This window comes from Torulaspora globosa, chromosome 1 (genome assembly GCF_014133895.1).
Source record: "Torulaspora globosa chromosome 1, complete sequence".
NCBI classification, from domain to species: Eukaryota; Fungi; Ascomycota; class Saccharomycetes; order Saccharomycetales; family Saccharomycetaceae; genus Torulaspora; species Torulaspora globosa.
The window spans coordinates 516,813-530,423 of NC_050727.1; the positions used below are offsets into that span (position 1 = coordinate 516,813).

General features: G+C 44.9%; 5 protein-coding genes and 1 non-coding gene across 6 annotated transcripts; 4 read left to right on the forward strand and 2 right to left on the reverse strand.

The window, feature by feature from the left end:
* Positions 1-57: 57 nt before the first annotated feature.
* Positions 58-726, forward strand: MSS11 (Mss11p; the record flags this gene model as incomplete). Its single annotated transcript, XM_037281237.1, has 1 exon — positions 58-726. The coding sequence occupies one exon, from the start codon at positions 58-60 to the stop codon at positions 724-726; it is 669 nt and encodes a 222-aa protein (XP_037137132.1).
* Positions 727-3,057: 2,331 nt separating this feature from the next.
* On the reverse strand, positions 3,058-3,510 carry HG536_0A02750 (uncharacterized protein; the record flags this gene model as incomplete). Its single annotated transcript, XM_037281238.1, has 1 exon — positions 3,058-3,510. The coding sequence occupies one exon, from the start codon at positions 3,508-3,510 to the stop codon at positions 3,058-3,060; it is 453 nt and encodes a 150-aa protein (XP_037137133.1).
* An 862-nt stretch (positions 3,511-4,372) lies between these two features.
* Positions 4,373-4,446, forward strand: HG536_0Atrna3V. Its single transcript has one exon. It is a non-coding gene; the product is annotated as a tRNA-Val (tRNA).
* Positions 4,447-4,721: 275 nt separating this feature from the next.
* Positions 4,722-6,839, forward strand: INP2 (Inp2p; the record flags this gene model as incomplete). Its single annotated transcript, XM_037281239.1, has 1 exon — positions 4,722-6,839. One exon carries the CDS (start codon positions 4,722-4,724, stop codon positions 6,837-6,839), a length of 2,118 nt encoding a protein of 705 aa, XP_037137134.1.
* A 72-nt stretch (positions 6,840-6,911) lies between these two features.
* On the reverse strand, positions 6,912-8,354 carry QRI1 (UDP-N-acetylglucosamine diphosphorylase; the record flags this gene model as incomplete). The annotated part of the gene is made up of 1 exon (XM_037281240.1): positions 6,912-8,354. One exon carries the CDS (start codon positions 8,352-8,354, stop codon positions 6,912-6,914), a length of 1,443 nt encoding a protein of 480 aa, XP_037137135.1.
* Positions 8,355-8,663: 309 nt separating this feature from the next.
* On the forward strand, positions 8,664-13,562 carry DNF3 (aminophospholipid-translocating P4-type ATPase DNF3; the record flags this gene model as incomplete). The annotated part of the gene is made up of 1 exon (XM_037281241.1): positions 8,664-13,562. The coding sequence occupies one exon, from the start codon at positions 8,664-8,666 to the stop codon at positions 13,560-13,562; it is 4,899 nt and encodes a 1,632-aa protein (XP_037137136.1).
* Positions 13,563-13,611: the final 49 nt, after the last annotated feature.

Below are 13,611 nucleotides of genomic sequence, written 5' to 3' on the forward strand. Positions count from 1 at the left end.
TTGATAGGTAGAAGACGAGAATAGAGTATATAGAGGTAAAGAAAAATTGGGATATTCATGGTTCAGGTCAAGAGGGAGAAAAAGAGGATGGTCTCTGATGCCATGGCCAAAAATTCAAGACAGCTGTTGAATGCTCACATATATAATTATTTGATCGAGAATAAAAGATATGAGACCGCTAGACAATTTTTACTGGAAGCAGATGTGCCATTGTCAGAAGAGAGGAGCGATGAGGAAGCCGGATACTCACAAGCACGACAAAATGCTAGACTGGAGGCAGGGGTAGATTTGCTGCCTGCTAGTATGATGATGGACTGTGCTGATACTTTCCTTCATGAGTGGTGGGAATGTTTTAATTGTTTACAGAAATATGTGGATAGTACGCCGCTAGAGGATCTAAAAGAAGACAGCAGGCATCGCGAACCGATTGTGCCGCTGGTGCCGCTTAATCCAAATGCATTTGGCAATATGGGGTCGAGAAACACGACTGCATCGCGGGTCCCGGGGAGTATGAACGCGAACCAATTTCCGCAGCAGGTTCGAGCTGGCATGACGACGAATCCGAGCCCAAACATGCCGTTTAATGGCCAGTATACGAATTTCGAGTCAAACCAGAGTATGCCGGTTAACGCTTATCCGCAGGATAGCATGCCGTTTACGATGCAACAGCAGCCCCCACAAACACAGCAGTATCCAGGTCAGTTCCCGCAACAGCTGCAGAGGTAACCGGGGTACACGGCCAGCGCAATGTTCTATGTGCAAGCAGTTTAAGAATTGATCGCCATACCGAGGCCTATAGACAGCCATAGGACCAAGGAGGAGGCGGAATGCCCCTTCAGGCAATCGTACCAAACACTTTTGGCTCTGCAAAGTGTAAACTTATAGGCCAAAACCGCCCGGATACGCCGGCAAGGATGTCAAGAAGTCGATTGGAAGAACATGACGTCCTGCTTTTAAGATCAAAGACGATGATGCGGCACTTGCGCTGTCTCTGCAGCCCTGGACTTGCTGCGTCATAATCTGTAGGGCCTGGAGATTCGCTATGGTTCAAGCTGAAAAGACGTAGATACGCCGCTGAGGTTGTATACATGCGATATATTGGTTTAGGTGACTGAATTATCTGCTGCCAACTTAAGGAAGCAAAGACACTCTAACACGAAGCTGTTGACCGTTAGATCATCAGGTTTCTTGATAGTCGATCTGAGGAACCAAGTCGCATTTCTCATTAGATTAGTTTGTCCGGACGTACGCAGTGCATATATCCAAGTGATATTTAAAGTCAGTAAAGCCACTAATGTAAGAGAAGCAGACAGTCATAGGATATATTATCACATGGAGACGCGTACCATAAACGGTTAGGTATTACCAAAACTACAACTGTTTACTCTACTTCCCTTCCGCATAATCAGGAATGGTTCATAGCAACTCGCTTGAACCGGGTTTCTATGGCAACGCGATACATTGTTCGACGTCATTGCGGATCCCAATGATAGATCCGCAGACTACGGTGCTGGCATTAATTAACATGAAGTATGAAAGCAACTTGCGGTAGAGCAGGAATCTATATACGGTAAAGACTAAGACTGAAGCTCATACTTCAATTTCGAAACCACATACTTATATTCTAACTCTTAAACTCAGTGTAATAGTACGAGCTGGTATATCAGCACATCCCGGCTGCGTCACAGTAGACGCCTTCATTGGTCGCTCTTATTGCCGTCACGTTCGCTAGGCCTTCTGCGGTTGGTACTATCAGTGCTATCGGGATGAGTATGGTGGTAAAAACTTGTAGCAACATCTGCTATTATCAAAACTATTATTATGAGGTCTGTAACCATTTGGCTGCTTTGTTGCTTTATTATTCTTCTATCGTATATTCTGTCATATACACATATATATATACTTTCAAAACAAAAGCTTTTATGCTAAGAATTGGCCTGTCCCTCACTGGGATCAGAACAGATTCACTCTTCACTCCTGTGTATGTGCAGCAATGCAACAGGCGAAGACAGTCATAATCCTAGTCAAGTCTACTTGGCTAGCGCGCGATCCTCTCGAAAACATTGTAGTCGCATGTTACTGGTTTTCAGCCAAATGTTTCGATGTTTCCTATGAGCTCATGAGTACTCTCCAGCCGCCCTGAGCGTAATCGTTGATGTCGAGGTCGTTATATGCGTATGCCATGTACGAAAAGAGCATAGAATTCTCGGTAGACTATATGTCGTTCCAGTCGTATTCTTCGGCGAGGTGGTCTTCAGGATGATGCGTATAGTACGTGAATTTCGATCCGGCTGCCTAGGCGCGTTGATGCTGATAGTCCTGGTAGTCTCACACCCCGGCTGCAGAAGATGTCAGCCATATACCTTGAGAAGGTAAATTGCGCGTTGGCTAATCCAAACCGGCACCACTTGGTACTGAATGAATGGTAAAAGCAGTCCTTGGGACGTCTTCCTTTTTAACCGGTATTTGATGATAAACAGAGCGGAAGATCAAAGGTCGAGACGGCTGAGTTCCCTATCTTTGCCAATAATACTCAATTCTTGGCAAGGGAAATGGGTCTTTGATCGTGGCTTCATTCAGGACTCGATAGTCCACACATACCCAGTACGAGCCGTCTCTTTTTTTTAACCAGGACGATTGTGAGCTGTAGGGACTTTTCGATGGTTCGATGAATCCCTTCTCGAGCAAATGACCTGCAATTTTGACAATCTCTTCCTCCTCCTTTGGGGATCGACGATAAGGCGGTATCCTTGGCAATCGCGCGTGTCAATTTCATGGGAACCTTCCTTCTTGTCCAGGGCGCAAGTCGTTCCTCACTGTCTGCCGATATTTAGATTGGAGATGTGAGGTAGTAGAGTGAAACTACTCTCTTCAACTGGTTCCTGGGGTGGATGGCAGTCTACCACTTAGACTTGGACAATGTATCCAGTCAAAGACTTCGATGGTTTCTTGCGGGCCTTACGGACTTGTCGGTCATCTTCCGTGTTGATGATGCTAATTGGACAGGTCAGTGGCTGTTGCTGGGGTTCACCGTAGCTCGGTGAAGTCGATGGTCTGTCATGGTTCTGTGGGGTCAATGGTTTGACAGGTCTGCGGGGTCGATGGTTCTAGGGTGACAGGGCTCATATTCGTGGTAAGTTGGCCTAGCTCGGGATAAAATTCAAGGACAGGATTGTCGATGATGATGTCGGTGTGAAGCTCGTCTCCCACGTAGATCGGAATGTCATACTGAAAGGCATTATAGGTAAACGTGAGAACAGTAGCTTTCGTATATGGGACACCTCGGGCATTGGTGGTTGCACCACGGATGGTTACCGGAGAAGTGTCGTAAGTCTTCAGCCTTAAGTCGTTAGCCCTCCTGGAGGAAATTAGCGATGTCGCTGCGCCGGTGTCTAATAAAAGTTTGATGCATTTTCCATCACGCATAACGCCGATTTCCTTACGCTTGCCGACTAAGGGTGACATGTCTTTCTTGCGTTTTCTGGTGATTCTTGGTGCCCTAACTCGCATGAGTTGGGCTAATGTACATTGAACTTCTGGGGACTCAGGCAGAACCCGCCATTGGGCATTTGTTTGCCAGATGTTGGCCCGCCCTGCATCTGAAGCAGATTCCCAGTTTCAAGAGGAGTTGTCGTTCTTGTGGAGTTAACTTGGGTTTGTGATTCCGGCTGATCCAGTCCGGAAGGGATCCACGTCTATAAGGTCGTAGGATTCGGCATTAAACTGCAAGTTTGCTGACCTCGTGGTCCCTGGGCTGATGGGATAGCCAGCCATATTGACTGCTATTGCAATGGCTTCGTGTACCGTGGCCGGCTGTAATCCTCGGACCAGTCTCTGGAGGTCTGGTTTGAGTCCATGTAGGTACTCAACCAATCTGGCCACTTCCGGGAAACAATCGTGTGGGATAACAGAGTTTAACTGTTGGAAATGTTCATTATAGGCCTCCACTATTGAACTCTGACGGCAGCTGTATACTGATTCAACAGGTCCTGCATGGCATTTTGGTTATTGTATTTCTGTTGGAATTTGACCAAAAACTCTCTGAATGTTAAGTCAGTCCTCGAAACGTCCACGATTGCCGATGAACCAATGTAACGCCTCTCCTTTGCAAGTGGTCAGCAAAATACAAGGTCCTCTTCTGGAGCTGGGTAGCTCTCTAATAGCTCTCAACTGGGTCCGTTTTATATGTTTCATTTGGACCTCTCGTTGACCCGCTACCAGTGGCTTAATACCAATATGCTGGTCACTTATGTTGGCAATCAATATAGTGTTTTAGCCAGCCATTCACCTTAGCCAGCTGCTTATTTGCATTTCCATCTTATCAAGCTGATCTATCCATTCCCTATTATTAAACATCAGCACAAATTACTATGGTTTCGTGGTCTAGTTGGTTATGGCATCTGCTTAACACGCAGAACGTCCCCAGTTCGATCCTGGGCGAAATCATTTTTGTTTTGTTGCCGCTTCTTTGTTTTTGTTTACCTTTTACAAACGCCATCTGGGAAGCGAAAAAAGATCTCTTCTCAAATAAGCTGCTGCCAATTAAACAGGCAGTAGGGAGGGCATTTGAATGCTTTGACGATCTCAGCTGAAATATCGGCGTCTGGAGGTTGAATCCCGACAACTTCACCCTTTCTTCTTCTCGAACATTTTGCCAGGCGAACCGTTAATCTGTCAGGGATAACGAATCAGTTTGTCAGTGATCCCCCGCTGATCTGAGTATGAAGGAAGAGTTGATAGATCCTCATGTTCAGTTCCCTGGCCTGCAAATTTTTTCATCCTGGAAAAACAGCTCCAAGAATGTTCGTAACCTTCAAAATACTTCGAAAAGACCAGCCTTTAATCAACACTACCTTCCATCAGAAGAGACCTTGGTTTTGGCAGTACACAATGATCCGAATCAATTTGGCTCATGGGTAAAATTTCCTGAGAGAAGAAGTACCGATTTGCATGACTATTCACCTACGGTGGTCGGTTCAGATTGCTTTGAGAAGTATGAGATTCCACAGAAACCAGAAACCGCGAAATTTTGGAGCAAAATAATCAGCGAAATCTTCAGAGAGCTGCCCGACGATTCAAATGATCAATTTATTGAAGAGTTTCAATACACAGTTATCTCTTCGGATTCCCTAAACGATCCGAATGGTTTTAGGTTCTCGTTCTCAGCTAAGAAATCAATCATGGATTTTCATAAAAGTTCCTCATCACTTCAGCGGCACGACTTGGCCACACTCCCCACAAAATATGGACGCTTGAGAATATTCTCGCCTAGTCGATTCACACTAATCCGAACTTTAGATATCCTGTCAACGGTGTTGTGTGCCTGGAAATTACTCAGGTGTTTAGGGAAGCCCCGGATAAATACTATGCGTTGCAGAAGAATTCTAGCTGCCGTTCTCATAGCACTGTATCTAGCAACGCAGCAGGAGTATTTCCATTCCCAGTACGCAAGATACAAGGCGTTGGTCACTTTGAAAAAGATGTTAACGTCTTTGCAGAAGCTAAGCACGTTAATACACAATTATGGAATTAAGCTGAAGGAGCTCAGCATTTACAAGCCGCTCTCGACATCTAAGCCTGGCACTAGTCCTGATCCCACTATAGCAAAGATCAAAGATCTTCTCTCTTCATGTCTGGATTTGCTATACTACAAATTGAAGTCAACGACTGAGAATTTGATCCCGCTGTGTAGCACCGCTTCACTCACAAAATACTGTGCGATGTACAATTTGGAAATGTCAGATCTGTTCCATTATCTAAACGAGGCAGCACCGGAGCTCGAGGACAAATCTGAAAGAATGTCTATCATGAGAAAATTCACACTCTGCACGCTTTTATCCCTGTCCTGTTACAACTCCTCAAGCGATGAGACCATGATGAGTTTTCTCTCGAGGCTGTTCCCAGATAGCATCCTTGAAATGCACGAAACATCTCCTGCCAAAGACGCCGATAGATACAGAGCAGTGAGCGAGAATTTACAACAATTCGATGATTTCGCCATTCAGCTCACGTCATCTTTAGTTAACCACAAGCACATTTTGCGTTCGTATGGCGATCTTAGTGAGATAACTGACGATAATGCCACAGCCCGTTGTAGAGCGGAACTACCTAAGACAAATCAACAGCTTAACGAAACCTTACAGTCTCTAAAGAGATTAGAGAGCTTTTTGGTTGCTTGTCAGGAGGAAGAGATATCGAAAGAGACGAGGGATGTTGTAACATACAGTTTGCAAGAGATCACATCAGCGTGGCGAAATTACGATACTCCTAACAATCAATGTGATCGACCGTTCCTAACATCGCCAAAAACAGGATTCTCCCTTAAAGTTTTGAAGAAGCCGTCATGGCAGTCACTGAAGTCGATTCCAAAGAATGGCAATATGCGGTTAAAGGATGAAATTGCATTTGAACAGGTTGATGACATGCAATCAGATATGGAGTTCGATTCGGACTTGGAGCGTCATAATAGCTACGAGAAGTTATGCTACGAAAGTGCTCGCTCTGAATCGGACAACCTTATTGAGCCAAAAGCTAAATCAGATGGGCGCCAAGATCTGCGCGAATTGACGGACGACGAACTTCGACATAAGCTGAATGAGGGCATTTCCAGATTGGCTGTCGAGAACAGGCAGGGTAGGGATAGAATCAGGACACAGAAGTCATTTGAACTTCTACGACAGAAAGATATAACGAAGAGAGTCCACAGACATGCATCGATTATGAGTAAAGATAGCATGACAATCGTTCAGAGCAGGCCTCCTAACGAGTCAAATTTCTCTTCTGAGGATTCAATTCCAGTTCTCTACGAACTCAAAGAACTTTTAGAGAAACAGCAGTAAATTAACAGCTTCCATTTGTGATGCAATAAGTAATTACTTATAGACTAGAATATAAGAATTGATAAAAAGGACTCAATGACATAGCAAAAAGGGGTCGCTTTCGATTATGACACCGCTTCTGTCGAAAGTTTTGCCGCTGTACTGGGATAAGTTCTCACCGGAGAAACTCATTCTCCCAGAAACTTCGATGTCCACGCCACTAGCGATCTTGGCGCCTGCTGCTTTTAACCGTGATGTTCCCAAAGTCAAATATGCAACTCGGCTCGTTTCCGGATTATCGTTTGAGCTGCCAGCACCATTCTTTAAAGGAGCAAATTCCTCAGCTCTCTCTACTTCCAGACAACCAAACTTATCCAGCGGAACCGTGGGAAAGACATCGAAGATAAACTGTTCTAATTTGATACCGTTAGGCGAGGTGGGCTTGCAAAACTGGCCAGTCTTGTTATCATAGACAGGAATTTTTTTCCGAGCGACATGATATGGCAAAGTGGCACACCAGTTGTCGAGCTCTCGTTGCAGTAACTCAACAGAATAATAATGGTTGACAATGTTAGCTGCACGGAATTTCAACAGACCACTCCCATCCTGAGCTTCTGCCAATTCCTTAGGGATCTCCGAGTACTCGATGACGCAAGGCTTGCCTTGCTTTGTAGCTATCAGCCCGACCGATTCGTGCGCGTCCCTCTTTCTAACCGCTTTGGTCGCCAGCTCAAACTTATGCTGGATCGCAAAACCAATGAAAGTAGGATCTGCAACCTTGGACAGAACGTTGTCCACACAATACATGTAAACATGCTTGATACCCTTCGCTGTGAAATCACTTAACAGGTCGTTGTCCTTCATTGCACGGTAAAGGCCACCATTTCCGTCCGGCGACGCCACCAGCTCCGTTGGCGAGCCCAGAAGAAGCTTACTACCCTCCAGATCGAATGCTGGCAGCGTTCCCTGGTTGAAAAACGTAACCTGAGATGGCTTCAAGCCAAAGAACTTGTGCTTCGCGAAGAATTCTTCGGTCGCCGCTCTAGTTGGAACGGAAGTCATAACGTACCATGGAATAGCATGCTGGCTCCCGGAAAGATCTTGCAACCGTAGTATCTTATCTGCCTGTATCTGGAAAAGTGACTTCCCCGACGGAAGACCGATGTCGTAGCATCCTTTGGGCTGAGATGACCCCAATCTAGTGCCTTGGCCTCCAGCCATCAAGATCACAGCCACTTCTCCTTTCACAATCGCCTCCAGACCCAAATTCCAGTACGCTTTCTGAGCTTCTTCATTGCCAATGACTGTCTGATACGACGTAGTTGGTAAAGGCTCAATCTGCGTCCCATCACTGGCATTGGCCGCTGAAAGCGTAAGAGCATCTCGACACTTTGAGACAAGTTCCTGAGGAGTCGTTCTCTTAGCGACAGCCGACAGATTCTCTAGCAAGGACTGCTGATCTTCGGCAGACAAGGTTTCCCAATGATCAAAAAGCTGCAATTGACCAGCTTCCTCGTACAACTTCTTCACTTCCATTATATACCGTCTTCTGCCCTCGAGGAATGCCACTAAAACACAACAATTCCTACAGTCTTCACCTACTTATATGCTTCTTGGGTGCTTCCAGTAGAAACATCACATTAAGCGTGGCGAAGCTATATAAGACGATGTTATATACATAATAGAGAAAGAATCCTACGCCAGAAAGTGAAACATTGAGCCAGTGCTGCCCGTTGAGAGTTCAGGAGTGGTTAGATTATCAAGAGGAAGGCGATTTTAGCTTGGGAGCCTTTTGCCGGAGGAATTTAGCTGGAAAGTTGCCAGAGAAGCGTCGAGTCGAGGCAGATGGCTAATGGCAGCGCTAGAAGGAAGCGAGCAGGTTCTCTGCGAACTCAGATGTTCAATAAACGGTTATTCGATAAGTTTAATCGCAGTGAAAACCAGAATATAGAGCTGGCAGAGATCAGCGAGGGCACTAGAACCGCCGGAGAGACGCGAGATACTGAGTTGGATGAAGTTGAAGCGCAGCAGGATATCTATGAGCACCAGGGAGATAGGCGAATCTCACTCTGGGACAAATTGGTCGACGTTCTACTGAATAGATCGCGAGAAGTGTCCACAAAGGAAGGGCGACATATACCCATAATATTGGATCATGGTACGGCAGAGTATAAGAGATATGCATCGCCAGACAGCGATCTCCTGATAGACGAGAGACTAGGGGCTCCATATTGTGACAACCAGATCACGTCGTCACGATATTCGATCATATCCTTCTTGCCCAAGCAGCTATACGCCCAATTCTCCAAGCTGGCAAATGCATATTTTTTCCTTGTTGCCATCCTACAGATGATCCCAGGCTGGTCGGTGACAGGTAAGTACACTACGATCATTCCCTTGTGTGTGTTTATGGGGATCTCAATGGCCAGAGAAGCGTGGGATGACATCAAGAGGCACAGGTTGGATAGGGAAGAGAATGAAAAAATAGCTAGCGTCTTGGTGAAGAATCATCAAATCAAGGGAGATGTTTCAGTACAGTCGAAGGAAGAAGAACTCAGCCCAGGCCTGCGCCCTACAAATTCAGCATCTAATAGGCTGATTTCCGATGGAGATGGGCAATCGATTCAAGCGCGCTCCCCTACACGTTTCAATAACTTCGAACTTCTGGCTCAGCGTCACGGTGTGTACGCAGAGAAGCGCCAGTGGAAGGATTTAAGAGTCGGGAACTTCGTTCTATTGAAACAGGACGATTGGATTCCTGCTGATCTTCTTCTCCTGGCTAGTGATGGAGAAAACAACGAATGCTTTGTTGAAACAATGGCATTAGACGGAGAGACAAACCTGAAAAGTCGCCAACCACATCCTGAGCTAAGCAAGCTAGCGTGTGCAGCCTCTGGCCTTGCTAACATCAATGCCCGAGTAACAACTGAAGATCCAAACATTGACCTTTACAATTTCGAAGGAAATTTGGAGCTTCAAGGGCATCGGAATGAATGTTTACAGAAATTTCCTCTAGGCCCAGATAATATAGTTTATCGGGGAAGTATTCTACGAAATACCCAGAACGTTGTCGGAATGGTTATATTCACTGGTGAAGAGACCAAGATCAGAATGAACGCACTGAAAAATCCCAGGGTCAAGGCTCCAAAAATTCAGCGAAAGATCAACATGATTGTTGCTTTCATGGTCTTTGTGGTCGCCACTGTGTCTCTATTTTCCTACTTGGGCCATGTGCTTGAGAACAGAAAGTTTCTTGATCAGAATCAAGCGTGGTACCTAATGAAGCAAGATGCGGGCACTGCTGCCACAATCATGTCTTTCATCATCATGTACAATACGATGATCCCATTATCTCTCTACGTTACTATGGAGATAATTAAAGTGATACAAAGCAAACTTATGGAATGGGATATTGATATATATCATGCTGAAACTGACACTCCCTGTGAGTCTAGGACTGCTACAATATTAGAAGAGCTTGGTCAAGTGTCATATATTTTTAGTGATAAGACAGGCACTTTGACGGATAATAAGATGATATTTCGTAAGTTCTCCTTTGCCGGGACGTCGTGGATTCACGACGTCGAGCCTGGAGATAGTCCTATAAAAAGAGAGGGCTCCGATTTGGACGTTATATCCTACGATGGGCCTGAGATGCTCAATAACTTTCGAACAGAAGATGTCCATGATGGCGCTTCCTCCGTTAATATCAGCAATTTGGCTCGAAAGTCAGTGGAGTATAAAGGAAATTCAGCAGCAACTTACACTGGTAGGCCAAGTATGAGGTCTCTTCGTGCCCATAATGTCCCTAGTTTAAATTCCACAATCGGGTCCACATCTCGTTCAACCGAGGATCACCATACTTTGAAAAGCTCATATGAGCTGATTCGATATATCCAGCAACATCCGGACAATCTCTTCTCTCAAAAAGCAAAATTCTTTATACTGTCACTGGCGTTATGTCATACATGTTTGGCAAAACGAAGTGAAGACTCATTTGATGACGGCGACACTGTAGAGTACCAATCATCTTCTCCTGATGAACTGGCACTGGTCACCGCAGCACGAGATTTGGGGTACGTTGTCATAGGCAGGAACGGTAAATTTTTGTCTATTAAAAGCTATCCCAACGGGTTTGATGAGGAACCTCAGGTTGACGATTATGAAATCCTCAATTATATTGACTTCAATTCCCAGCGCAAAAGAATGTCAGTTTTATTGCGTATACGAGAACAGCCGAATAGAGTACTTCTTATCTGCAAAGGAGCAGATAGTATTATTTTGGAGCGGTTGCAGAACCGTGAAATGGCTTATGAGAAGCTGGACGAGATCAATTCCACAACAAAAGAGCGAAAAGAAGCTGAGGCTGAGCTGATTTTACAAAAAAAACTATCTTTGGAGCGATTAACTGCTGACGACGATGTGGTCAGTAACCGACTAAGACCTTCTGTTTCTAGTAATCCAAGGGGTAGTTTATCTTTGAAGGCAGTCAGAAAGAGTATGTCAAGAAAGGCCAGTGGTCAACAAGATCCTGAGATGCAGATAGGATCAATCGACCAATTTTTGAACAACATACGGCGCACTGATAATGAGCTTGATGAGGTGATTACTCAGAGCAGAAAATCATTGCATAAGCAACAACTTGAAAGATATGGACCAAGGATTTCCTCGGAGCAACGTCATAGACAATCCCCACTCATTAATCAACAACCCTCTCAGGTTCGTTCGAGCGGCACCTCAGACGGCGGGTCCGACATGCTTCATTATATAGGAAGTGAAGAGCTGCTACAGAATGAAGAATATGTGATAGAGAGAACTTTGCAGGCTATCGATGAGTTCTCAACGGAAGGCCTGAGGACGCTCGTGTACGCCTATAGATGGATTGACATCGAAGAGTATAATAAGTGGCAAGACCGATATCATCAGGCTAAAACGTCTCTAAATGATCGTAAGACAAAGATCGACGCAGTGGGAGCTGAGATCGAAGAATCCCTTTCTCTCCTGGGTACTACTGCCATAGAGGATAAACTACAGGAGGGGGTAGCGGAAGCAATAGAAAAAATAAGGCGTGCTGGCATCAAGATGTGGATGCTAACAGGAGATAAAAGAGAAACAGCGATTAACATTGGTTATTCTTGTAAGCTTATCTATGACTATTCAACAGTGGTGATACTATCAGCCAATGAGGAGAACATGATTGCAAAAATGAATGCTGTGATACAAGAAATTGATTCGGGAAATGTAGCGCACTGTGTCTTAGTGATTGATGGCGCCACGTTAGCATTATTCGAAGACAATCCGAATTTAATGTCTGTCTTCATTGAGCTTTGCACAAAAACTGATTCCGTGGTCTGTTGTCGTGCTTCACCATCGCAGAAAGCCTTAATGGTAAGCAAAATTAGAAAAACCAACAGGAAGCTTGTCACTCTAGCAATCGGAGATGGTGCCAACGATATTGCGATGATTCAATCCGCCGATATTGGGATTGGAATTGCAGGAAAGGAAGGTCTACAGGCCTCAAGGTCCTCTGATTACTCTATCGGACAATTTCGCTTCCTTCTCAAGCTTTTATTCGTTCATGGCCGTTATAACTATGTTCGCACGTCGAAGTTTGTTCTTTGCACTTTTTACAAAGAAGTGACATTCTACCTGACGCAGCTCATATACCAGAGATTCACAATGTTTTCAGGAACATCACTCTATGAGTCTTGGTCTCTATCAATGTTCAACACTTTATTCACCTCGCTACCCGTTTTATGCATTGGTATGTTCGAAAAGGACCTGAAGCCAATTACTCTTTTGACTGTACCAGAACTTTACAGCACTGGGCGTTCATCTCAAGGCTTCAACTTATTTGTCTTTCTGCAGTGGGTCATTTTAGGTGCTGGTAGCGCATTGATGGTGACCTTCCTGAATGTAAAGATATGGGGCGAGACTGCTTTGAGTGATAACACCATATATCCTCTAGGCCTTGTCAATTACACTGCTATTGTGTTTTTGATCAACATCAAGTGCCAATTTGTGGAGACACACAACAGAAATTGGTTGGCGTTCGCCTCTGCCGCAATTTCATGCTTCGGCTGGCTTGTGTGGTGTGCTCTTCTACCACAGGTGCGTAAGGAAGACCCGATTTACGATGTGCCAAACGGGTTGTACCAACAGTTTGGTGATGATCTAACCTTCTATTGCGCAGTACTTGTTTTAATGGTGCTGCCGATAATGATCGATATTATTTACAAGACGTTCCATGTAATGATGTGGCCTAGCGATACAGATATCTTTGCCCAACTAGAGAAGAAAAGTGAGGTGCGTAAAAAGCTGGAACTTGGCGCTTACAATGAAATGAAACAAGGTTGGACCTGGAAAAGAGATCCAGGTACTTTCACAACTTACAAAGATAAAGTGCTTTCGCGATCGAGAGCAAGCTCGCGGGCCAGTGGTAAGAATGAAGGAACAGCTAATAATGACAAAAATCAAACGAACAATTCCTCCACCAGCGAAAGCGATGGCATTATTTTAGGTCAAGACGAGGAAGAGGGAGCAAAGTACGATTACGACAAGTACGAAATGCTGCCTAGCGGCAAGCTGATCAAGAGGCAGTCTGCAGATCATCCATCCAAGCAAGAGGGCTCCACGAGAATTTCGGCACTAATTCCGAAAAAACTGAGATTCACGTTGAAGGACGACCAAGAAGAAGAAGACATACGGGCAATTGTTGAGCAAAGAATGCAAGACCTTGAATGAACTGCGATCATGTCCTACAGACAAACCAAAAAAAAAAAACTAAACTATT